Genomic DNA, 27,214 nt, shown 5'->3' on the forward strand with positions numbered 1-27,214 from the left:
CTGAAATTGTATACATGGAATGGGTTAACTCAAATTAAACCGACAAAAATACGGAACCCATAATAACTAAGTCCCATGCCCAAAATAAAACCATCTAAAGAATTCTGACCTTTGATTTCAGATGACCGTCCGGTAATGTCCCCCAATCCGACGGTCACGCAATAAGAACACCCAAATGTTTGGGTCATGATACATCTTAACTTGGATCCATAATTCGGATAGTTTAATTTGATTGAATTGCTTGTTACTTATGCAATGTCCAATTAATTACTAAGTGCCTGCGTATCATCTATCATACTCCGCCAGAGTATCGATATTTTTCTCTTTATTAATGGTATTCACAGACGAGAGATGACGATAGTCGTCTCTCCACTTCCCACCAGCAGACTACGCACTCGGTCGATCCGTCTCTGACACCATACGGCCCTGCAAACGTCTCTGAGAGAGATGGGGAGCAGCAGCAAGAAAGGAAGGACAGAAATGGAGGTGGGGGAAGATGGTGTAGCTGTCATTACCATCACTAATCCTCCTGTAAATTCAATCTCCCGTGACGGTAAAAGATTTCAACAATCCGTCTCTCTCTCTCTCTCTCTCTCTCTCTCTCTCTCTCACATTTCGATTGAATAGATAGGATTTATGGATTATTTTATTTTATTTTTATTTTTGCAATACCAGTCTTCTGTTTGGATTTGTAATGTTAAAAATAAATAAATGCAATCATGGTTTTGTTTGGGAAAATGCCGAGACCCCATTTCGGATCCCTCTTACTGGTAAAGTCCATCATACGGGCCTAGAAGTCAGTTGAGGTCTGTCTGGTCGACAGGAATTATGCATAGCATCATTAAAGAGTTTATTTAGATGCTTGTAAAATTTTAACTTGTAAATAATTTATATCTGAAATTCGAGGTGTGAAGGATTTAGGGGTCGTTTGGATGTGTGTAAATGATTTGAAGGTGTAAATTATATATATATATATATATAAAAGCTGTAAATGATTGTTTGTGCTTGGATAGCTTGTAAATTATTTAAGTCCTGTAAATGGAGAGCTGTAAATGAAATCCGAACTTTTTGCTTGCAAATGAGATGGGGTAAATGCTGTAATATAAATGATTTAGAGGCAAAAAAGGCCATCCAAAGGCAAGAGCGTAAATGATTTACCTGTAAATCATTTACAACCTGGCCCATTTATAGGCATCCAAACGACTCCTTACGGTGGGCCAGCTTGGCTTTAAGCTGTATTGGGTTTACATCCAGCAAAGTCGCTGCCAGCCTCTCTTCAAGAATTCAAAAAAAAAAAAAGAAGAAAAAGAAGAAAAGAATAAAGAATGAAAAAAGGAAAGAAAAAATACTTGTTGGACCTATAATTGGATTACTTATAATTTGAAATACATCAAAATGACAAGATTCTGGAAGCCGTGTAATTTGGAAAGTGTTTACAGCCCAGCCTCTCTTCAAGAATTCAAAAAAATAAAAATAAAAATAAAAATAAAATTTTTTAGGCTTGTACTCAGATTACTTATAATTTAAAACACAACAAAATGCTAGGATTATAAAAGCCTTGTAACTTGGAAAGTGTTTACAACCTCTCTTCAAGAATTATATATATATATATATATATATATATATATACACACACGGAAACGCTCACCTGCGAACCAGTTCGTACGTACTACATACGAACTTTTTTGAGAACCCATCATACGTGATGTGGATCCAAAATCTGAACCGTTCATGTGAAGTAGCACCTCGTAAAACCACCCAAGACCAAGTTTTACTTTGATCTAAAACTTTGATGGGCCATGAAAAATGAAAACAGTTTCCTCCCTTGATTTGCATTTCTCTTTGCTATGGCCCACCAGAATTTTAGATTAGGGTGAAATTTTGTCACATGGGGTTTCATGGGATTTCGCATCACATGGACCGTTCAGATTAGACACCCATGACACGTGTGCAAAGGTGCGCACGTGCGTAGGTGCGCAGGGGAGCATGACTCTATATATATATATATCTGTTGGCCATGTAGTTGGATTAATTGTAATATGAAACTACAACAAAATGATAGAATTCTAAAAGCCTATGTAATCTAGAAAGTGTTTACAGGCAATCATAGGCATCCAAGCAACCTTGTAATGTCTTTACCTATAAACCCTTAACAATTAAAGGATTCTGCAGGCGTCCAAATAACTAGTGGTGCACACAAGTCAATCGGTTCGATCCGGTTATGGGGTGAAACTAGAACCGAACCGTTCCTAACGGTTCCAGGAAAATCGGAACCGGAACCAAACCATTTGCACCCTAGAACCAAACCAGAACCGGACAATAAAAATCGGTTCGGTTCTACGGTTTTGGGCTTTTTAAGAGAGAGAGAGAGAGAGGAATGGGGGCAACAGGGACGATGTGAAGAGAATAAAGAGATTAGGTTTTTTTTTTTTTAAAAAAAAAAAATAAATTTATTGCTTGGGATGATCCGGTTCCAGGTTCGGTTTCAAGTTTGGTTCCAAGGTTGGCTCCACAGTTCGGTTCTACGGTTCAGTTCACGTTTTGATTCGATTCTACATAACCCAAAACCGAGAACCGAACCAAACTAATCGGTTCTTTGATTTTCGGAACCGGAATCGGAACCGGTGCACTTTAGAACCGGACCAAACTGTGCGGTTTGGTCAGTCCCAGTCCGGTTTACCGGTTCCATGTGCACCCCTACAAATAACCCCTATTGTTATAATTTTTGCCATAGTCTTCTCCCTACTATAATGTTAGGCTCCAAATTCGAAACTCGGGCCATACTACTTCGCAAGTCCTAAACTTAGGTTGTGTTAGCTTCCTGGCCACTTATCAGATTCGACGAATGGGTTAATAAACTTTCCAAACACCAAATTCGGTTCATGGTAGATTTTTTTTTTTTTTTTGGACAGTTAAGTGTGATTAGGCGAGTTACAAGTCACGTACATGGTATCATCGCATACTTCCAAGAGACGGACCCGTCCTTTAAAAATTAAAGGATGGTCACCCAACACAACCATATACATCATCCCATATTTTATATATATATATATATATATATATATATATATATATATATATATATATATATATATTCTTAGTTAACGTACCTATTGGATATATATATATATATATATATATATATATATATATATATATATATATATATATATATATATATAGTGCATCTGCTTAATAACAATGAAGGAAAATAAAAAGCCCCAATAGCTCCTGCATGCACCATGCGGCTGAACACATCCTAAAAAAGATGCAGAATATCAGTATGAGCAAAACGAGACTTAGTAAGTCTACAACATATCGGGAGTAAAGCACGGCTTATCAGGGTGCTCCCATAAAAACATTTAAAACAAGCAGAGGCATATTATCAACCAAGCATTATCAATTATAAGCATGTTGTCATAGCTAGACATATCATCATGGATGTACAGGTTGCATGGATAAGTAGGTTTTCCAAAACGAGCACATTATCATAATTTAGCAGGTTTTCATATATAAGCATGTTACCTTATATGCGCCTGTTATCACAAGTGGACTTGTTACCCCAACATACTTTAGCTGAATGTGTCATCATATATGGGCGGGTACTACAAATAAGCAGGTTTTCTCATATGAACATATTACCAGTACCACAGATATATGTACTACCCTAGTGCAACAAATGAACATGTTATCAATGCTAAGCACACTACTCAAACAAGTGACCATGACTCATGAGAGTGGCAAGTCATCATGTACTAGATAATTAAGTTCTATAATATAGTATGAGGCATGTTATGGAAAAGAAATGACAAAACTACCACATGGTGTAGTCGGGATGGTAGTGTGCGGTTTCGTTAGCCGTGGGGTCAATTATAAGGAACTTCTATCCAAACCAGTCTCATATCTTATTTAGATAGCTAGACTTAATGTGGTAAACTCCTGATCTCATGTTCGTCTCATACCTAATTGAAATCGTAGCCATTGCAAAGGTATACATGATGATTTAGTTGCACACCACCAACCCGAGTGAATAGCGTATGAATGGATGTATGATTCAAATGTTAAACATCCCTCCTCTCAACTAGTACACCTCCAAACTACACAATACATCTCCATAAAAATCACAAACATACCACACAAGTGTAATCCAACATCTTCACACAAGTGCGGGATACATTTCCAAAAGCAAAGTCTTGGGTGCGTCAACCCCTACCATCTAGCCATCGGCTTAATAATGGGGACCCCGATTTGTTTCACTCTACCCGACCTCAATAGTCGGAAAATCACCCCCTTGATCTGTCACATGATGATAAGTTGGCTTGTCACACCTATTCCCTTTCCAGTCCCAGCAGTGGAAATGGCTCTTGCACCTATTATACTGTGCTTACCCTTACTCAACACATGAAGGAAGAGGACCCAATTGGCCAGTCTTAATGGGTTCATTGGAGGGTAGGCATCTCCAATCTCGGGATTTAAGCTCGGGTTGGCAATGACGCACCCTTCTCACACTTCTCCATAACAACATGACCATCTCAAGGCATTAGCATATATCATCCACCAACCACCATGTGACTATCATATAAACCACACCATCAATCACAAAATCATACTAGTCATCATGTGGCCATTATACAACCAGCCCCAAATCCTCTAGATTTCATCTAGGCACAATGACCAACACGAGGTCCCAAATACCGCCATACAAATACCTAACATAATGCATCATATACTAATAATGTCATACCCATATCCCGACTCCTCTACATTTCATCCAGGCACAAGGACCAACACGAGCGCCCATATATCTTGTATCTCTGAAACTCATGTATGCATGCTATGGATGTGCATGGAATCAACCATGTGGCATCCTAATATGAATACTCTACAAAATGCCAAATGAATTAGTTTACTAAGCCTAAGTGTATCTCCAAAATGTGTAACGTAGATGTATAAGAGTAGGTCTACAAGTCATAGAACATCATCCATGGGAATGTCCATCTGGACCCTTAAACTTGTCTTGATATGGGCCAGACCATGGCCCTAATACCCATAAGAAATGGGCCTTAAGTTGGGCCCAACTAAGGTTCAATCATCAATTTATTTTTGGTCCCATGGTACCTACGTTGTGTATAAGCTACACATTTCATGCCATCTTCATCATGTATCAGCTACAAAACACATATCATCAACATTATATGTAAGCTATACATCACACACCATCATTCTTCACCACACATCACATCACATCACATCATACTTCTATCATGCATTATATGCCACCATGCCTTCTCCATACATCTCATAACATCACAGGCTTTACTTATAATACTGCCAATTGGCCAAGTAGATGAGCAAACTAACAATAATCAAAACATCCTTTTTTCCTTGACCATGGAATGGGCTCACTTGGCCTCTCATCGTACGGTTATTTGTAAACAGTTTGCATCCTAAGTTCCATGAGCAAGTGGGCTTTCACAAGCCCAAGGCACTAGCTCCAACTTAAGAATAGCTAATACAATGTTCAGGTTCACAATTTCAAGTATTCACATGCATCATCATTTTATCCTTCAATCACATCTAATTCATCACCATTAATTATATCATCACAAGCTTGTGTGTTTTTCAACGTACATTTGCATGGAATGTTTTCTTACGTACATCTTCATCGTCCGTGTTATTATCATCCATACATCAAGTAAAGCATGGTTATCATATACACGTCATCATCACGACCATCAATACCTGCATGGTTATCAACTTGGACATCAACATCATCATCTATGTAACCAACATTAAGTAAAGCATGGTGACAATATACATATCATCATCATGAGCATTAACACATGCATGATTATCAACTAGGATATCAACATCATAATCCGTGTAACCAACATCAAGTAAAGCATGGTGATCAACTAGCATATTTTTTCGTTATATATATATAAATACACACACACACACACACTATCATCATCATTGGCATGAGTATCATTTCCACTTCATGATTAACATAAGCAATGTCATAACTACCATAAACAATTACTCATCCATCATCAATGCATATGCCATCAATTCACCATCCATTGAATCATCACCATCATCGATATTAACCCTACCATAATCACCATCAATTAGATCATATCCATCATCTCAAACAACAACTCTCCATCATCGTCACCTCAACCATCAATATATGGGTCCCACCAATGTATAACCTCCACATTGACTGTGGACTACGTGCGGGTACTCGTGGTCTAATAAGTCAAGTGTAGGTCTCACTTGGCAAACCACTAAGCTAAGTTTCAATTAGGGTAAACATCTAATCACTAGGCATTCCATGATTTGGATCGAATTCCACAACTAGGTGGGCCCACTAGCTTAAGGTAACATGTGCGTTTCAAGGTTATTCCCATCAAGTACGGCTTGTGGGCTTTCTAAGCATTAGGGTTCTTGTGATATGGCCCACTTAAGATTCAGTTGATTTAGGTAGTGAATGATGGTTCCACACTCTGGCAAGCACATTCATCGTACATATACCTAAGGTGGATTTCATAACATGGTTGAGCCCTACACATTCCACCATCAACTAGAAAGTAATGCGCAATCACAAACATAAGGCCCACATACCAACATGTTACACATCCCACATCATATTAGGCCCACTAGCTACATGCACAAGTAAACCAAGAAAAAGCCTAACTTATACAGCTTATACAATCTAAAATGGGCTTCCCTGGGTATGGTCTAACTGATTAGTGGTAGTGTACAAGGCACGCTGCTCACTAGGCAATGGGCCTACCTAACGGACCTAAGAAATGTCACCATGATGGGCTTCCTACTCCTAAGTGTTTCTCTTACGATTGGGCCTGCTTGGACCTTAGATTTGCTTCATTTAGATGGTCCCAAGGCCTCATATGACTTAGGAGAAACAAATGAGCAGCGTCAAGCTTACACAACATACCATGTGGGCCTCATTAGGCAAGAGTGCCGGCCCACACAAGATTCTGGATCTGCTTCATTTTTGTGCCCAACCCATTAACATTATTTAGAAAGCTAGATGGATGGCTAGGATGTAGAATACATGCATCAAGGTGGGGTCCATGGGGTGGCCCCACATGCTGCCGGCAAGATGGGCAACAGCAATGCACGTTGCTGCACTTGGTGGCAACATGCATGGCTGCCTATTTCCCCCTTCTTTTTTTTTCCCCCTTTTTCATTTGGTAATAATTGCATTTTTTTTTTTCATTTGGTACATTATGGCTTGTCTTGTAGCGCATGGATACCAATTCTACATATTTGATCACACCAATGTTTGATGGTATGGCCCACCTGATCCTTAAATCTGCCTGGTTTCTGGGCTACTGGCCTAAAATTTTGTGAGCCATCTGATGAGCCGGATGGATACACAATACATAAATCAGTGTGGGGTCCCAAATTTTGGCCCCAACCAGCTGCCATTTCCATCAGGCGATGCTTTGCAGATGCATTCAATCGTGTGGCTGCACTTTGTATTATTTTTATTTATTTATTTTATAATATACATGTATATTTATATATAAGAAAAATACAAAAGGACAGAGACCCATCAGCCGTTGGATAAAAAATATAAACATCGTGGATGCCTAAGATGGTTTCAATGGTTGGATGAGGGCCATAGGTGGCCCACTTGAACTTTGGGGTCCACCATGAATTTTGGGTACAAGGACTGGATGGGCCACTGAAGTCTCACACAACTGGTGAACCCCACGGATGTGGGCCGACACAAGTTTTAGCGCAAACAGTAAAGTTTCAGTTAGTTTGAGAAATGAATTTTGGCTGTTTTTGGGCCTGATTTGTGATCACATGGGACCCAAATCTGGCAAAGTAAAATGACCTTCTGTCTTATATATTGGCTTCAAAAAACACAAGGTGAGGCCCACTAAATGTGTGTAAAATTTTTAGCAAAAAGCCAAACTTGGGCTCTTAGAGAAGCAATGCGGGAAGTGCAGTGCAGAAATGGGTCCAGCCCATTTTTGGGCCCATCTCACGATCGAATGGGGCCACCTTTTGACGTGCTGTCAATTACCCCACGTAGTCGTATGTATGGGCTCCAAAAGCCATAAGGTGGGGCCTTCTTAATGTGCATTTATAATACTTGGAGCAATGCCAAGCATGGCTACTCGAAATTTCTGTACAGAACTTTTCTACACAACTTCAGTTGGTCCCATTTTGGGATTTGATTCCCAATCACATTGGCCCATTTTGGCCAAAGTAAAGTATCATTTTTCTATATATATATATATTTTAGAATTTAGAAATTGCAAGTGGTGTCCCCCCACAAATCATGTACTTGAGGCCCATTACGGAGCCCCAAAGTTGGCCCAAAACACAAAAAAAAAAACAGATGCAGTTTCAGAAATGGGGTCTGTCCCAACTTTGGGCCCTCCTCCTAGAAATTTGGGGCTCGGTTTGAAAGAGGTGATGGGACATTCCAGCACTCCGATATGTGTACTAAGCATTTCCCATGGTGGTACCCTTAGCTACAGAGCGTGGGTCCCACCATGAGAGGTCAAAGAGGCCTACTTACAACACAGTTTGGTACCTGGAAGAATTTCAAGAAAACTGAAAATACAAAAGAGAAAGAAGGGGCATATATGACCTACATCTTTGGAATCCGAATTGAGGGTTGAGCTTGAAGGGCTTAGATGACCTTAGGTTGGTGATGGATGGTCCACTGGCTTGTAGGCTTGATGGTGGGCCACACCCTTCCCCCATTCCTCCCCCCCCCCCCCACACACACAAACACACACACAAACACACACACAAAATTTTTATGAATTTTTCTAAATGTAGCAAAAGTATGAGTGTGAGAGAGCCCCTACTCTTTTATAGAGTATGGGGGCTGAGGTGGCATGATGATGTGGCAATTTTGGGAGTCCTGTTGATGCTAAAAGTGAGGTGGAAGGTGGTGTATGGCATGGGTAGTGGATGAATGAGGTGGATGGTGCTAGGCATGCATTGGCCGTGATGGCACTTTTCCCTACATGCATTGGTGTAGAAAGAGGTGAGAGTGAGGTGGCATGATGATGTGGATGGATAAGGTCTAGGATTGGTGGGTGGGTTAATGTGGCAATTTGGATAACATGCATGGATGGATGATGTGGCAATAGGCATGGGTTAGTGTAATGATGAGTTATGAGTGCATGGGGAGCGCCTCCTCCTCACATGTGCTAGAGACTTATTTTGTCGTTTTGTGGTTGTCTCATGTGGAGTGGGCTTTAAAGCTTCTAGAAGTGGTCCTAATCTCACATGGGCCCAATTCGAAGGGTTGCTTGTTCAACAAGGTATGCGATTTGGGTCATGGATTCAACGGGCTGTATCTCACCAATGGAGTGTCGGATTGATGCACGGGTGGCACCTCCGCACTCGTGGTAGCGATGCGGTCGATATACATAGGTCTCGGGCACAACGGGCATCGGTCGTCCGGATGCCTGTCTTCATGCTCAAGTTCTACCGTCTACGGATCGGGCCATTTGGAACACATGTGACTGTGAGGCGATACTAAGGACCGGGGTCCTACGTATTTGTTTTGGATTGAGAATCTTGTTTAGCCAATTATTCCTAAGGCCCGATCCTTGGTAAGTGAACAAATCCCATCTCACTCATGGATAGATGACTTGGCCAAGCCAGAGTTGAGTCGTCCGAGTTGACTACAACTTAGTCAAGTCTTATCCGATTCGACACCATAAGTCAGTATTAAGAACAGAGGGTGACTTGGCTTGACTCACTCCCCATCTCAACTGAGTCATGACTCGACTCAAGGTTGAACAAGTTGGTTAGAGTCACCAAGTCAAGAAACCATGATTTCACTACCTCGACCCAAGTCATTTTAGGCCTTTCTTTCATCATTCTTTTAAGCCCTTCATTCTTAATCAAAGTTCCCCTCCTTTGGTCCTTGTTGCATATGACTAAGACATCCCTATTTGCTCTCCATGATTTTATCTCTAACTGGGATTATGTCCACGTTCCTTTGGATGACCTCACTTTTAATTCTATTCTTCTAGCTTTCCAACACCTATTCTTCTAGTCTTCTCATGCACACATAATTGCCTTTGAAGTGCCTAGCGTAACCCCTAAAAGCCATCAAGTAGTTGTCCTATACAAATTTTACATCATCAAAATAATTTAGTTTGTGTCCCAATTTGAAAGCTCAATATTATCAATGGACTAGTGCTAGGTGGAAAATTTGATGGGTTGGGTTTTGCCGAGCCATGAGGCCCATGTGGTGGATCTAGTCTTGAGTTGTAGGAAATACCTTGCGCCTATTTCTTTTGCTAGAGAATGTGATGGAAAGTGCTTTTCCTTTTCAAATTCTAATATTAGGTTGATGTTAAATAAGAGGGAAACCTCTTTTTTCACCAATTGACTTTTTGAAAGAAAAATGTTTTACTAACTTGTTAAGGGAAGGAAATCGATTTCATTCTCCTTGTGTGTTATTATTATTATTATTATTTTTGTTTCTCGAACAAAGAAATTATCATATCAAAGAAAAATTGTTTTCCTTCCTTACTTTTTCCTCTGTTTACCCTTGTAGACATCTGTGTATAGGCTTGTTGGGCCTTTGGGTTGTGGGCCTTTGGTTCTTGGGTTATTTCTTTTAATTTATTTATGTTTTCCTCTTTTGCTCTCCTTTCTCTCTTTAAGTTCTAAGGGCATATTTGTAATTGAACATCTCCACATTATAAATAAAGGTTGGATGTCCAGCCCTATAGTGCTTTTCTTCTTTCTCAAATTCTTTTCTTCTTTGACATGGTATCAGAGCAAGGATAGCTCCCTCCTTGATCTCCCGTCTTCTTTTAGAGTTCTTCTTATGCTTCTTCTTCTTTTCTTCTCTCTCTCTCTCTCTCTCTCTCTCTCTCGGGAGTTTTGTTTGAGAGTTGTTGCTGCCTATTTCGCGATGTGATATGATTTTTCGAGGGATCTTGCAGCTGCTTCTGATTTTTGTGATGGGTTTCTGATTGTTGGGTTGTTGCTTTTTAGGTTTTTTAATCAAAATTTTGGAGTGTTTTTCTACCAGTTTTCTAAAAAAAAAAAACTGGTTGGGCAAATGAGGTTTGCTGGATTTACAGGTTGGGCATATTTTCATCAAGGTTTCTTCCAGTTTTCTCACAACCTTATTTTTATCGAGTAGGGTTTGCTGAAAACTTCTATTATGGTAGAATTTTTATTTTTTTATTTTATTTTATTTTATTTTTACCCTAACTTTTTAGCAATTAGGTAATTGAGTCTTGTTTTTCTGCTTGAAGATTGTTACGATTTATGAAGAGTAAGATATTGTTAAAATTTATGAAGACTATAAAGCTTTATTAGTTGTAAGATCCCTTTCTCTTCTTCTGTGAACTGTTTTGAAGCTCTTTTGGATTTTTTTAAGGGTTTTGCATGTCATTCTTCTAGCTATAGTTGATTATAGCAGTGACTTGGAATTGGTTAGTGTAAGGCCTTGATAATTATTATTCTTCTATTTGTTTGAGGTTTATTATGGTTGCATCTTCCACATTCTGAAACTGTCGATCCCATCAGCTCCAAAATGGAGAGGTTAGTTATTTATTCTAAGAATCTCGGGTTATAGATTACAACATATAAACTTGAGTCTAGCAATTACTTTTGTGGTCAAAAGTTGTTGAGATGTTTGTTGCAGGAAAACAAAAGTTGGGATATATAACTGACAATATATCAGAAGCACCTAAGACTGATCTCTCATATGGTGATGGAAATTTTATTGATTATATCCCGCTCTTGAATTCTATGGAACCAGAGCTTGATGGAGGTCCTTTTTACGATTCACTACACATGAGATTTGGTTGATGCCTGGTGAATTGTATGCTGATCAGAACAATATGAGCTGCATTTATAATATTTAATCAAGAGATTACTCATTTAAGACAATAAGAGATCGGTGTCTAATTATTATGCCAAGATGCGTGGTTTGCGGTAGGAATTGTTTTTCTTGGATGATGTTCAATTTGAGTGTTCCACAGATGCAGAAGCATATAAAAGAAATATTGAGAAGAAAATGATTTTTTAATTACTTACAAGTCTTAATCTTGAGTTTGAACTTTTCCACGCTCAGATTCTTGGCTCACCCTTTTTATTGTCACTTAATAGTGTATATGCTTTTCTGTTGCGTGGTGAGAAGCATTGGGCTGCTATGAGATCAACTGTGGTTGAAAAATCTTCTCTGATGATAGGATTAAGAAATTTTGATAATGTTGGTGTTGGCCGTGGTAGAGGCACACGAAGAGGAGGTCAAAGTCTAGGTCATGGCCGTAGTAGAGACACATGAAGAGGAGGTCAAGGTCGAGTTTGTGGCCGTGGTCTTGGTTGTGGTTGTAGTATGGATTGATTATGTACTTATTATAGTAGACGTGGACATTCTGTTGATTATTGTTGGGTCATCATGGTTGACCTTTAGGTTGAGCAACTAATTCTGTAGCTTTATATGGCAAGGATTCTCAAATTATTGTTAGGGACACGATACCAAGGTGTCCAAAATTGGTTACATTTTGGCCGTAATGGCCGATACGTAATGGTAATGGCCATACCGTTATGTGATACAGTTAGTGTTTCAAATAACGATAATATCGGCCGATGAACCCTCTTTGTTTAAAAAATGGCTTCGGAAGCCCTTTTACAAGGACACGAATTGGGTATTTCCCCCACCAGGTCTAGTTAGAGACGGACAGTCCTATCAGGGGCTTTATGGGGCCCACCTTGATGTATATGTTTTATCCAATCCGCCAATCTATTCTGGACGGTCATTTTAGGACATGATTCCAAAAATGAGACATATCAAAGGCTAAAGTGGACCACGCCACAGGAAGCAATGCAGATTGAACGCTTACCATTGGAATCTTCTTAGGGCCCACTGTGATGTTTATTTGCCATCCAACATGTTCATAAGGTCACATAGACCTAGATAAAGGTAAAAAGTAAATATCAATTTGATCCAAAACTTTTGTTGTTGCAAAAAAGTTTTCAATGGTATGTGTTCAATCTCCACTGCTTCATGTGGTGTGGTCCACTTAAGCCTTTAATCTGCCTCCTGTTTGGGACCACGCCCTACAATGGCCTGTGAAAATGGATGGATGGCATGGATAAAACATATATAACATGGTGGGCCCCATAGATCCCCTGACAAATCCGTCCATCTCTTGCTACGTCTTGGTGGGGGTAGTACTCAATCAACATCATTTTTATGGGAGCAGATTAGGTGTTACTTGGGTAATGCGGGCTATTACGCTTACGATGGGGCCCACCTTGATGATTTAGTTTATATCCACACCGTCCATCCATTTTTCCAAAAATTAAGCAGATCTAGATCTCAGGTGGACCACATCACATGAAATGGTGGTGATTGAGTGTCTCACCATTCTAAATTCCAAAGGGCCCATCGTAGGGTTTTCATAATGTTTATTTGCAATCCAACATGTTGATAATGTCAAGAAGATCGGGAAGAAGGGAAAACACAAAGATCATCTTGATCCTAAACTTTTGTGACCCAAAAAAAGTTTTTAATGGTCATTCATCTCTGTTTCTAGTGGTATGGTCCACTTGAGATTTGGATCTTCTTAAGGCTTGGGATCGCACTGTAAAATGAGATGGAAAAACAGATGAACAACATGGATATACAAAAACTACATCAAGGTGGCCCACACACGGTTAGATTAACATCCACTAAAGTGTTACCCGGGTAACAACTAATCCACTCCTCCTTTTAGGTGTGACTTTTGTGCGAGCAGTCGCAATCTCGAGTCTACATGCTCTGTGGGCCCTACTATGATGTCATGTGTTTTATCCACACCGTCCATCTATTTTGGATGATCAGTTTAGGGCATGTGCTGAAAATTGAGTTAGATCCACATTTCAAGTGAACCACACTAAAAAAACAGTGGTAATTTAATGCTTAACATTAAAAACTTATTTGGCCCATGGTAACATTTATTTGCTATCCAACCACTTTTTAGGGGCCGATGATTTATCACATAAGATTTGGATGAAGAAAAAGCCAAATATCAGCTTGAATGAAACTTTTGTGGCCCCCCAAAAGTTTTTAATGGTGGCCATTGAATGACCATTTTTTTGTGTGGTGTGGTTCGCCTCATATTTGAATTTGCCTCATTTTTTGGCCCATGCCCGAAAATTATTTACCAAAATGAATTGATGGTGTAGATACACCATATTAGATCGAGGTGGCCCCGCGGTTAGGGTCCCACCCAATGCGATGGTCGGCCATGATTAGTGGAAGTAGATTGCGTAGTGGGCTTAGATTTTGGGAAGCCGACTAAACTCTTTGGGGCCCACCTTGATGTATGTGTTGCATATCCATGCTGTCCATTTATTTGGGCTGCTTATTTTATGGCATGGTCCCAAAAATGAAGCAAATACAAGTTTCAAGTGAACCATACTACAAGAAACAGTGGTCAATGATCTCCCACCATTAAAAACTTCCTAGGGTCCATTGTAATGGTTATTAACCATCCAACCTGTTGATAAGTTCATGCAGACTTTGGATGAAAGGAAAAAAACAAATATCAGCTTGATCTAAAAAAATTGTGGCCCACGTCCACCCAAAATTTGTATCTACATATTTTTCTTTTTCTTTGTTGCTTTTGAATAAATTAATTGTGTTTTCATACATGTCTTGATACGTTTATAAGTGTTATGCATTCAATTTGAATATAGTTGCATTAGTTCAATTAGATAACGCATAACTTAGGACCTTATACAAAGTAGACCTATTATATGCACTTCTTTTTCAAGATGTTATGATTTTAAAGTGTATATTAATGTATTTATTAACAATCCTTGAAGTTTCATTGAAAAATTCAACCATTTTCCCAATGTTTCCCCATGTTTCCCAAAAAGTGCGATAAATCACCCGATACAAACGATATGTCCCGTGCGATAACCAATACGTATCTGTATCCCAAGTGTGCAATACATAGCATGATACTGATATTTTGAATACTGGATACAAGGCTGAATCGGTAATGTTTCAAAAATAGAAGCATAATGGCCGTTACCCCCATAACATTTCACCTAAAAAGGAACTTTCCTTCTTCTTCTATCTTCTTAAAATACAAAAAAGAAAAAGAGACGTACTTCTTCTTGGGGACGATTTTTCTTCTTCTTTCTCCTCTTCTCCTTTGCCCACTCTCTCTCTCTCTCTCTCTCTCTCTCTCTCTCTCCCTCTCTCTCCCTCTTAGGGTTTCAAACTCGAAGGGAGAGAGATTTCCATGTGCCTCTCTCTCTCTCCCCGCCCCATTTACGAAGACCCCCCCCAAATTATAAAGCCCAAGGAGGACTTAGATTGCGTGGTTTAGCACGCCTCAGCGAAGTGTTGACATGGTAAAGTTATGTGGCCCCAATGTGATTTATGTGTTGTATCCACACCATTCATCCATTTTTCGAGATCATTTTAGGGCATCAGCCCAAAAATGACTTAGATCCAAAGCTCAAGTCGACCACACTTAAAAATAGTGAGAATTAGATCCCTACCAATGAAAACTTCTTAGGGCCACAAAAGTTTTGGATCAAGCTGATATTTGCGTTTTCTCGCATTTAGGTCTTTGTGACCTTATGAATATGTTGGATGCCAAATAAACATGAAACATCATGGTGGGCCCTAGGAAGGTTTCAACGTTGGGTGTTATTGTCCCCACTACTTTCTGTGGTGTGGACCGTGTGGTCCACTTGATCTTTGGGTCAATGTCTTTTTTTTTTTTTTTGGATCATGACCTAAAATGATTTGGAAAAATGGATGGATGGTGTGGACATAACACATACAACACGTTGGGGCCCATAGAACTTCGCCACGTCACTACACAATTCAAGTCTCCTCTCTCTTTTCATCATTTATGAGGAAAATCCCTTCTTTTCAAGTCAAACCAGGCCAACATGGCTATATATATATATATTATACACACACACACACACACACACACACTATGCGCTCGACCTCACGATAAGCTCCCGTGAGGTCGAGCTGTGTGGGCCCCACTGTGATGCGTGTCGACCATCAACACCGTGCATTTGATGGGTCCCCTCTAAATTATGGGATATCCCAAAAATCAGCCGTATACGGAACTCAGGTGGGCCATACCATCTAAAATCATGTGAAGACATCGTTAAAACATATAAAAGCACTTGGTGGGGCCCACCTGAGTTTTGAATGCTGCTGAAACTTGGTCTGAACCCTCATCCAAGTGGGACACACATAATGGATGGGCTGGATTTGCAAACCACATCTCGGTGGGCCCAAAAAATGATTATGAATGTTTTAATGGTGCACGGCCCCTCCCCACTTTTGTATGTGGTGTGGCCCACACAAGTCACGGATTGACTTGATTTTTGAGACCTAGGCCCACGATGGAATGGTGCATCTGACTGATGGGGTAGATTTTCGACACTCATCACGGTGGGCCCCACACAGCTCGACCTCATGGGACGTTCCCATTAGCTCGAGCACATGGTACTTTTTCCCTATATATATATATATATATATATATATATATATATATATATATATATATATATATATATATATATATAGGTTGATTGATCCAAAACGTTGTTGGTCCGAAGAAGTTTTTAATGGTGGGAATTCAATCACTACTATGTGGCCCACCTGAGAGTTGGATCTACCTCAAGTTTAGGACCATGCCTAAAATGAGTTGGCAAAACGGATGGACGGAATGGGTATACAACACATACATTGAGGTGGGCCTCACATTCAGGGTTCTAAAAATTATACATGAGGCATGTATTAACTTAAAATTAACCAATTAAATTATGGGACCGTTGTTGCCAAGTCATAATCCCAAAATCAAATTGTTTGAACAATTTTAACCATTAATTTGCAGATACTTGTTTTCTGAAATAGAATCATTTGATGTTTTTCATTCTTCACCGTCCAATAAATGTCCATCGATCCATTAGTGGGATTAATTGTTAATAGACTGCATAAATTTTAGGCTGATTTGGGGTATTGAGTGGCCCGCCAAATCAATGATACTATTCACTTGAATTTAAATTTAATTTTTTCTTTAGATCTATTGGAGAAAATGATATTAGATTGTTAGGTATAAGAATTACATGATAGGACATAAAAGTTTTTGGACTTTTCATGTTAAAATAAAATGTACGTGAGTCACGAGGTATGTAATACACCAATATTGTAAATAATTGTAAAACCTGTAAACGTGAGATGTTTTGGCATTATATTCATTTTAACAAATTTATCATTGATATTATGTAGTTCGAAAATTAAATATAGAAGTTTTGCAGTCAATCCTAGGTTTTCATGTTCATAATTTCATTAGACAACTCAATACAACATTCTCACAAAAGAGCGGACTGTTACATCACCATAAACATGTTCAAAACAAAAAACGAATACATGTTTGGAATATTTAGATTATGCTAGACAGAGATGGGGAACTCCTTGATGATCCTCACATGTGCTAGTGCTTGGTTTGCGGTTGATATATTTGACTATTATCTACCTGGATCTCCTGCAGTGAGTTTGATTAGTCAGTTCGTGCATGCTCCTCATTTTGGACACCTTCAAGTAATTCATCGCATTTTATACTATATTAAATCCTCTGGGATGCAGCATCCTATTTAGTTCTCATAATAATCTTGATATTTTAGGATATTCTAATGCAAATTGGGTGGGATCACTAGATGATTGACGCTCTACAATAGGTTATTGTACTTTTTTGGAGGTAATTTAGTTACCTAGAAGACTTAAAGGCAAATAGTTATTGTTCGGTCCAGTGCCAAGGGAGAGTATTGTGCTATGGCGAATACTGTATGTGAAATTATGTGGTTGAAAAGTTTTATAATTGAATTGGGAATTCCTATGAAGACACTTGTGCTTATGTATTGTGACAATCAAGCTACCGTATATATAGCTTCTAATCCTGTTTTTCATGAGTGGACAGTATATTAAATTGATTGTTACTTTATTCATGAGAAGATTGTTGTTAGCATTATTTCAACTCTGTTGTTTCGTCTTCTGCTAAATTAGTGGATATCTTCACTAAGACTCTTAGGGCCTGTTTGTTAACGCTGAATTTTTGCACTTAACGGGGAATTGGGAAAATGTTCCGTGATAGGAGTCTGGCTTAATGGTGAATGCGGAATGCGCTCCGTGAATTTTTCATTAAACAAAAATTTTTGCTTCCAAAATTACCCCTTTTCAAGTTGCTATGGCAATTTCTTCTCTTTAAATTGTTTACGCAATACAAAATCAACTTTTAACTGTGAAACTTCTTTATGCCCCACCATGATGTATGTGTTTCATCCATTCCAGTCATCCATTTTTAAAGATCATTTTAGGCCTTGATACCAAAAATGAGAGGAATATAAATCTCGGGTGGGCCATACCACGGGAAAACAATAGTGATTGGATATCCACCATTAAAATTCTCCTAAGGCCCAATGTACTGTTTATTTGACATCCAATCTGTTGATTAGGTCATATAGACCTAGATGAATGGACAAAGCAAAGATTAGCTTGATCTAAAACTTTTATAGCCCCCAAAAAGTTTTTAATGGTCGATGTTCATTCAACACCGTTTTCCTGTAATGTGGTCCACTTGAGATTGTGATATACCTCATTTTTGGTCTCATACCATAAAATGATCTAGAAACATAGATGGACGGCATGGATGAAACACATACATCATGGTGGGGCCCACATAGCACTGACCATCAGCCATTGGCTGGTGGCAAGGGAGTAGCCCATCTGTTTCCACGGACGCGGATTGGATATTGACAGGTTGAGTAGCGACACTCGCTTACTGAAGTTACGTCACCAAGTTATGTGGGCCCCATGATGACGTATTTTTTGTATCCACACCGTCCATCCATTTGGAAATATAATTTTAGGTAAAGATCCAAAGAGTGAGTCAAATCCAAAGCTCCAGTGGACCTCACCACAGAAAACAGTGAGGAGAGTGACGCCCACCATTAAAAACTTAAATAGGCCACAAAAGTTTTTGATCAAGCTGATATTTGTTTTTTTTCCCTTCTTTCATGTCTGTGTTAACTTGTGAACAGGTTGGATTTCAAATAAAAATCAACGGTAGGCATCAGTCTCGCCACTATTTTTTATGGTGGGGTCAACTACATATTTGGATCTGCCTCATTCTTCAACTCATGCTCTAAAATTAAATCTCCAAATAGATGGACGGTGTAGATAAAGCACATACATCATAGTGGGCCCATGGAACTTGATGACGTCACTTCGGTAGCGAATCTCGCTATTCAACCTGTCAGTAGCTAATCCGCGTCCAAATAGGATGCAGATCGGTTGGTGTACCTCACACTAGCCATATGGCTGCTGTATTGACGTCAGCAAGTTTTGTGGGCCCCATCATGAGGTATGTGTTATATCCAAACCATCCATCCATTTGGCGAGCTCTTATTAAAGCTTGAGACGAAAAATAAGCTGCAAAAAGCAGCAGGGGATTGAATGTCTACCATTGAAACCCTTTTTAGGGTCACGGAAGTTTTGGATCAATATGATTTTTCCCCCCCTCTTTATATAGGTATTTGTGACCTTATGAACATATTGGATGGAAAATAAACTTAAATAGGCCATAAAAGTTTTGGATCAATATGTTTTCACTTCATCCAATTGGGAATGACCTCATAAATGGTTTGGATAGCATATAAATATAAAGTGGGCCTTATTTGAAGGTTTTGTTGCTACTGGTGTTCAATCCTATACAACACAAAGCAATCTTCCCGCTAAGAGGAATTGAGGGCCGTATGATGATATTTTAGTTTTTTATTAAGTATTTTAGTTTATTTGAATTAAATATATTGATTTTATTTTCATTTAATAAAAAATAATTTCTTTATAATGTAAAACATTTCCAAACGAGAGATGGCGGCAAATGTTTCAAATTAACATATTTCAGACATTTAAGATGTTTGTTACAAACAATTTGTTTCAGATTCAGTACTTAATTTTTAGACTTCAGCCATAATTATCAAACAAGTTTTTTTACTTTAGATTTCAAATTCAGGCTTTAGATTTCAGATTCAGGCTTCAGATTTCAGATTCGGTCTTTAGGCTTCAGATTTAACAAACGGGGCCTTACTGCGGAAGTTGGATAACATATTCTTGGCCAGCTGGGTATGATTAATATCGATGCCTCAGCTTAAGGGGGAATGTAGACATCTATATATGGGTCTTTGGGTTATTTCTCTTTTAGTTATTTATGTTTTCTTCTTTTGCCCCCCTCCCTTTTTTTCTCTTTTAAGTGCTAAAGGCATTTTGTAATTTAACATTTCCACATATTATAAATAAGGTTTGGAAGTCCAGTGCTACAGTGTTTTTTCTTCTTTCTCAAATTCTTTACTTCTCTGACAAAGTACTAGGGTACATTTTTAATTGAACATCTCCACTTATTATAAATAAGAGTTGGATGTCCAGCCCTATGGTGCCTTTCTTCTTTCTCAAATTCTTTTATTCTTTGGCAACCCTCAATCTAAACAGGTCCTTATGGAAAGCGGCTTCCTATGCTTCCAAGAGATGTTTGACTGCATTGCTCCTACAAACATTTTTACTACATGCACTCCTGCATGAACGAATTAAAAAAATGTTAGAAATAAACAATCAATATCATTTCATAATTTTCCATATTTTTAAATTGTTTTTAACACTATTTTATTAATAAATATTTAATTCACTAATATATTTCCGAAATTATATAATATATCAACATATAATGCACTAATTTATACTGTTATGATATGTACTTCAGTGCTTTTTGTTAAAAAATAATTTTGAAACCAATATATTTTTTTAAAACTTTTGTTTTCGAAAAAGAAAAGAGTGTGGCCAATCAATAGATCAGCCTATACTCATCAAAATACATATAGATCATCCAATTTTTCTGATAGTCATATTTCAAAAAAAGATTTTTTCATCATTATTTTACCATTATTAATTAAAAAGTATTTTTTTCTGAAAATTTGAGAAATTGTGGTTAATCCATAGATTGGGTGTTATATGATTTTGGACACTCTACTTGCATTCTAAATGGGTGAAATTTGAAGATTTTTGGATTTCTTGATATAGGATAAAGTCAGGGACAATCTCATGGATGGATGGGATTGAAAGAAATTAGGCCAGAAAGTTTGATCCAGGATCTAGCTAACATTATTGCTTTGCCACAACTTGCAACCGGTTATTTGTTTCGCATGTACAATATGTGGTTGGAAAGCTCTACATCCTGCCTAATACCAAAGCCCATTGGCCCCTAAACGGTTTCACAAAATTCAATCATTTTGGGGTCAAATCTGAGTTTTAAGTCAAAATTTATTGTTTTTAGTAACTTGCAGTTTTTGCTATTTTAGTAGTTTTAGGGTTTGATGAATCCTGAAATCACTTAAGGTCTTTGTATCAAGTCTTCTAGGAGAGTTTGAGTGGGATTAGAAGAATTTACTATTTTTAGTAAGTTACTATTTTAGGCAAGTATACTATTTTGGGATGATATAAACTTAGGGCTTATATGAGTCATATTAATGGCATCGTAAATGGACTTCATTCATTACTATCAATTTTATTTTCTTTTTAGAGGTTTTTAACCTTGTGGATTCGAGGTTCATGTTAGAGGAAGAAGAGGTTCATCTCTTCCTACCCCTTTCCACCATGCACCCGCTGCGCCATTTTCCTAATTTCATCCCCCCTTTTTTTGAAAATTCAATTTCTTCCATTTCCACCCTTCAATTTGAAAATGCTAGTCTAAAACCTATGTCAATGTATGCAAAACATCCATAGATATGAATTTCTAACTTGTTTATACCCAAGCTGTATCAAAGAAATGAAAATAAAGAAGCAAAACCAAAATTTCTCACCAAATGAGTTCCAGCCCGTTTTTGCTCTTTGATTGCATTTTCTCCCAAAACAACTCAAATGGAGTTGCCGAACTCCTCCCATGGACAATTCTTCCAAAAGATTTGAGGAAAAGAGTTTTTTTTTGTGTGTGTGTGTGTGTGTGTGTGTGTGTGTAGGTTTTATGATTTTTTCTATTCTCCCCCTCTTGTGCTACCCTCTATCGTTGATATGTATCAATGTTATTGACGATACGGGGGAATATGCATAGAGGTTCTTGGCCAATATTATTGATTTTTAAAGATGTTCTAGGTGAATTTTCAAATTCCCCTTATACCTTGTATTTTTTTGTTTGGGGGGGGGGGGGGGGTTTGGGGGAAGAATATAATTTTGTTTTGCTGATGTTACTGATACAGAGAACACTGGTTGGGCCTGCTTCTTCCCTGCTTCATGCATCTTGTTTCTAGATTGGCAATTATACTAAGTCTTATATCATAAAAATGCATGTTATAATTTTCTTCATGGAAGGTACATTGGTCAATTATTTGCTATACTTTTTATTCTTTTTAGTGTTACAAAGCTTACAAGAGAATTACGAGCAAGCTCTACGAAGAGATGATGTGAAAGCAGTTGTTCTTACAGGTAAATCAAAGAATTTTGTATCCTTTCATCTTTTGTAAGGAAGAAGGTAATTATCTCAGGTGTGAAGCTTACAGCTTGAGTCAATTGAGCAGGTTCGAAGGAAAAATTTTCTGGAGGTGCGGATCTCACCACTTTTGTTGGAGAAAGTGGAAAGGGTATGAATATATTTCATGTGCTTCAAATTCTACAACGTGTTGCTACAATTTCTCATCAAATTTTTATATGTGTATCCCACAGGGAATCAACAAAAGATTGGTTATTTATCAATAGATGTTTTAACCGACACTTTTGAAGGTACTTGGTTTTCATCTTCATTCTCCCTATCAGTAATTATTTGGTTAGTACTGGAGCAGATATGTGTTGACCATCTCCATGGTTGTTTACTTCTCAGCTGCAAGAAAGCCTTCAGTGGCAGCAATTGATGGTTTTGCATTTGGTGGTGGACTGGAGGTTGCAATGGTATATACTGTGACTCTGTTGTATTTATTATTTCTCTGTTATGTACCGTGACCTATGGTCTAACTGAAACTATGGCCCTTGCTAGAATGGAATGACGGAAAAGGATTAATGTAGCTGACCCCAATTGTTTGGGATAAGGCTTAATGCTGATGATGTTGATGATTGAGATGTCTTTGTTTGAGGTGATGGTTCTTACCATAACAGGTTTGCCATGCACGTATTTCTACCTCTAATGCTCAACTAGGCCAGACCGAGCTTCACTTTGGACTTATTCCTGCACTTGGAGGTATGGCTGTATGAAGTATTCAGTATTAAAGTTTAGTATAATGGATCTTTTTTTCTTTTTTCTTTCTTTGTTTATTTATTGTTGACATGTTATTATGGACAGGACATATCCGTATTTGGCAGATGATAGGGTATGTCAGTATGTTGTTTCCATGTTCTGCACCACATATTTCAACAATGTACAATATTTCTGTGACAGTTGAATCCAACCAACACCATCATCAAAGCGCCTCTTGGGTTTTGAATACTGTACCTATCTTTAGAGAGTATTCCAAACGATTCCCCCTTATAATTAAAGACAACTTCATAATCTGAGCCTTACCCTAACTCTGCCAGTGGGAATTATTGTGTGCTCATTGCCGGTCCCAGGCCTAGATAAAGGAGGGTTGTGTCAAGTGACTCAAGTTGGCTGCTGGCATCAAACTTCCACAACAGCTTTTTCTCATGAATCCTGACAATCTGACCATCTTTTCCTGAAATTTCAGAAATCTTAGAGTATTATTGGGTAGTGGAGATTAATGCTGTAAAAAAAATGAAATCTCTATAAGAGTTTTTGCTAAAATGGCAATCCACTTACATTGTTATTGGCTCATTTAAGACCTTTCTTTTTCTTTTTCTTTGGTGGCTATGACATGAAGTTTGATCCTGTGAATCCAGAGACCCTTATGGTCACTGCCCAGCTGCTGATTATTGATAAGCTTTATCTGTCCCGTTTAAACTTTCTGATGTAAATGCATTTGTTAGTGTCATTTGGCAAGTCTTCAAGGCGCAAAGATGCCCATTTGTTGGCATTCTACCATTCTAGATCAGAAAGCACACTTAAACAATTTTGATGAATACGACCTAACTTCATAGACACATTTAAATGAACGAGACACTTTTACAAGGCCGAACACTGCACTTCATTACTAGTTCACCATAACACGTACCTCCTATGCATCAAGCATCTGAAGTATAAAAAAATTCTTTCATTTCCCTTGAGGTTTATATTTCTAACATATAAAAGTAAAGGTGTGAAATTATGAACTCCTCCAAAGATGTTCAGTTTGCCAATTATTTCTAATTTTGAAACCAAACATGCTGTTGTTACTAACATCCAAAAACTTTTTTTTTTGGGCAAGTAACATACAAAGATAAGTTGATTTACTTGACTGATTTTTTTCCTGGATGGCAAATCTCAGGATTTTATTTAAACAAGGCAAAGGAGAAAGAAAAAAAATGAAGGACAGGTGCCTAACCAAAATCCTATCCCCCAGAAGATAGAAAAACAATACACGTGACTCCTAGGGCCCCTATCCAATTGATATACTCAACCTAAAACATTTGGAGCATGGCAATAAAATTTATTCATCTAAGTGGCTTCACAATCAATATCTTTGAATGGTACCTCATCATTGAATATTTTATATTATCCTCAACCCAGTTTTTTTGTTAGACAACCTTCTAAAAACACTCAGCTGAAAGAAATAAATTTGGCCCTGGATGACATTGAACCTTTGTTTTGCTTTATCCATAATGACTGAAAGCCCAATCGTCATTGGGTTCTTCCTCTTGGATGAAATAGGAATTCGACCTATATTTTTTCCTAGTCAGGTTGAAAAAATTTCGTACATGAAACTTCTATAGTCACCAGAAAAGTTCCATTCATTAGAATATGCTTAGACTCAGCCATAGAGGTTTTCTTTACAGAGCTCCGAGGGCACATAGGGTCACTTTTTCTTCAATTATTCACTCTAGATGACTGGAGGGTTTTAGGTATTCTATATCTTCCATCAATAGTTTTTAAGTGTCAGGGCTGTTTTAGTCATTTTACATGTCATTGTGTTTTAAGCATGCATGTTCCTATTTGTAGCACCCCAAACTTTTCAATACCCGAGTATTAAAAGTTCTCGAGCGTTACCATAAGATTCCACCTATTATGTACATGTGTACGGTACCAATCTAGTTAACCTAACCTTACATCTACTTCCCAACGTGAATCTAACCATTGGGAATAGCCTCTATTCACAGATCGAGCCATCTGACCATTGATTTTAAGACAAGACCAACCACCATGTGATTTGACGTACGTGCCTTCCCATAAACATAATTGGCAAAATACTCTTTATCCGTGATGACTTAGATATAAGTTCGTTTGTGAGAAATGCCTAGAAAGGTGCATTCAAACTTATAGAACCATTATATTTTACAAAACTCTTGGATCAGTAATAATTATGAAAATGTCATTAACATAGACTGTAAATTCTAAATCACATGGTTCTCCTAAACCGTTTCATGCAAAACTTCATATCAAGCCTAATTATCATAAATTAACCGTACATATAAAATTTCGGCCATTGGATCAGCAAGATCAATGGTTAAAATGAATATTCACTTGAGGGTGGCCCACTTGAACTTTGGACCTGCCCGATCTCTGACTAGGGGTCCCATTTTGACCCTAATATGGGCTGACAAAATGAATGGACGGAGTAGATTTCTCAAAAACATCACTGTGGGCCCCACAATCAACCTCGAGCATACATGGCATAGGTGCACCGGCAGTGCACTGGACTGAAAATCGGGTCAAACCGTGTTTGACCCGATAAATCTCCAAAGGAGTCGTCCTCCTTCCTGCTTCCCGCCTTAGGGTGTTTTAAACGCACGACGTCCGTCTGGACGTGATTGAACCCACCATCAAAGACCCACCTTGATGATCTGAACCGTCCATCAGATAGAGCTGATGGACCCAACCAAAACCATGTAGGTCCCACAGGTGTATGCACACAGGTGTGCGCACCACTCCTCGCAACTTCACCTTCTATTCAAGATTCCCGCATGCGGGATTTGAATTTGATTGCATAAAAAACATGCAGTGGGACCCACCACCATGAAGCTATGAATGGATCCAAGCTATTCATCGTCACCCATCATCAGTCCTCACCCACCATCACTGATCACGGTGGAACGACTGTTTCACATAGGAAAAGAAAGAAAGATTGCGGCCACGTCCGGCAACCACGCGAATCGCGCGGTGCGTAAATCCTTCCACCTTGAATCACGACTCCCGCAAACAGTGGAGGAGTGATCGGATCTGTTACAAGCATGAAAGAAGAGAAAAACTTCCTAACTTCACCGACTTTCACGACCGTCTCCACCGGTTTCACGCCGCTGTGCGGAAGAATCATCCTCGCAGCAATCTCCGGATCTTGCACCGACCGTAGATCCAATGGGCTAGAGAACATCCCACGGTCAATCCGACCCACCTGTAGAAGTCCAAATATGAAGGAAACACACCGATATCAGTCCACCATTGAAATCGACGGTAATTCTCCACCTAACTGGACCGTTCGATCAGTAGTCCGAAGACAATCTACTGATGGGCCATTGGACGTCCAGTAGCTAGATAGATCGGAAAGGAAGGAGATCCGAAAAGAAAGGAAGATCCCAGCCACGCTGCTCTACGTAAACCGGATCTGCCCTTCCACTCTACGCAACCAGAGCTACGTAAGAAGTTTCCAGAATCAGTCAGCATAAGGAAATACGGATTCGGACCGGCTATAAAAAGCCCTGTTCGTTCCACGAGAAAGAAAAACAGGAAAGAAAAAGAGAGAAATAAGTTGTGGGAGAGAAGAAAGAAGAGAAATCGTTGTTCGATTTCAAGGAAGAGAGAGAGAAAGGGAGATAAGTGTAGGAGCGAGAAGAGGGACCACCATAAGCTCTATACGACCAGGTGAGGACTACCATAAGCTCTACATGATTAGGTGAATTCCCGTACGTCTAAAATTGGTACAGACAGTTACCCTAAAGAAATTCAACATAACCTAGATGAAATTGTATTTTTCTCACTACTGAACTTAGTTGATATTCAACTTAATCCAGGTGAACTAGAACAGGATCTGACCATAAAGAAAGTCCTAGAATATCAGCAAACTAAAGGTGAGAATCCTTCCTTTAAAT

At 38.6% G+C, this 27,214-nt stretch overlaps 1 protein-coding gene across 1 annotated transcript in view; it reads left to right on the forward strand.

The window, feature by feature from the left end:
• Positions 1 to 365: 365 nt before the first annotated feature.
• Positions 366 to 27,214, forward strand: part of LOC131225563 (peroxisomal fatty acid beta-oxidation multifunctional protein MFP2-like) — a 44,636-nt gene continuing 17,787 nt past the window's right edge. The window contains exons 1-6 of the mRNA XM_058221113.1: positions 366 to 553; positions 22,463 to 22,534; positions 22,627 to 22,689; positions 22,772 to 22,828; positions 22,926 to 22,993; positions 23,198 to 23,279. Of these exons, the coding sequence (XP_058077096.1) occupies positions 448 to 553; positions 22,463 to 22,534; positions 22,627 to 22,689; positions 22,772 to 22,828; positions 22,926 to 22,993; positions 23,198 to 23,279 (448 nt within the window). The 5' untranslated portion in view covers positions 366 to 447. The remainder of the gene's footprint in view (positions 554 to 22,462; positions 22,535 to 22,626; positions 22,690 to 22,771; positions 22,829 to 22,925; positions 22,994 to 23,197; positions 23,280 to 27,214) is intronic.

This window comes from Magnolia sinica, chromosome 14, assembly GCF_029962835.1.
Source record: "Magnolia sinica isolate HGM2019 chromosome 14, MsV1, whole genome shotgun sequence".
NCBI lineage: Eukaryota > Viridiplantae > Streptophyta > Magnoliopsida > Magnoliales > Magnoliaceae > Magnolia > Magnolia sinica.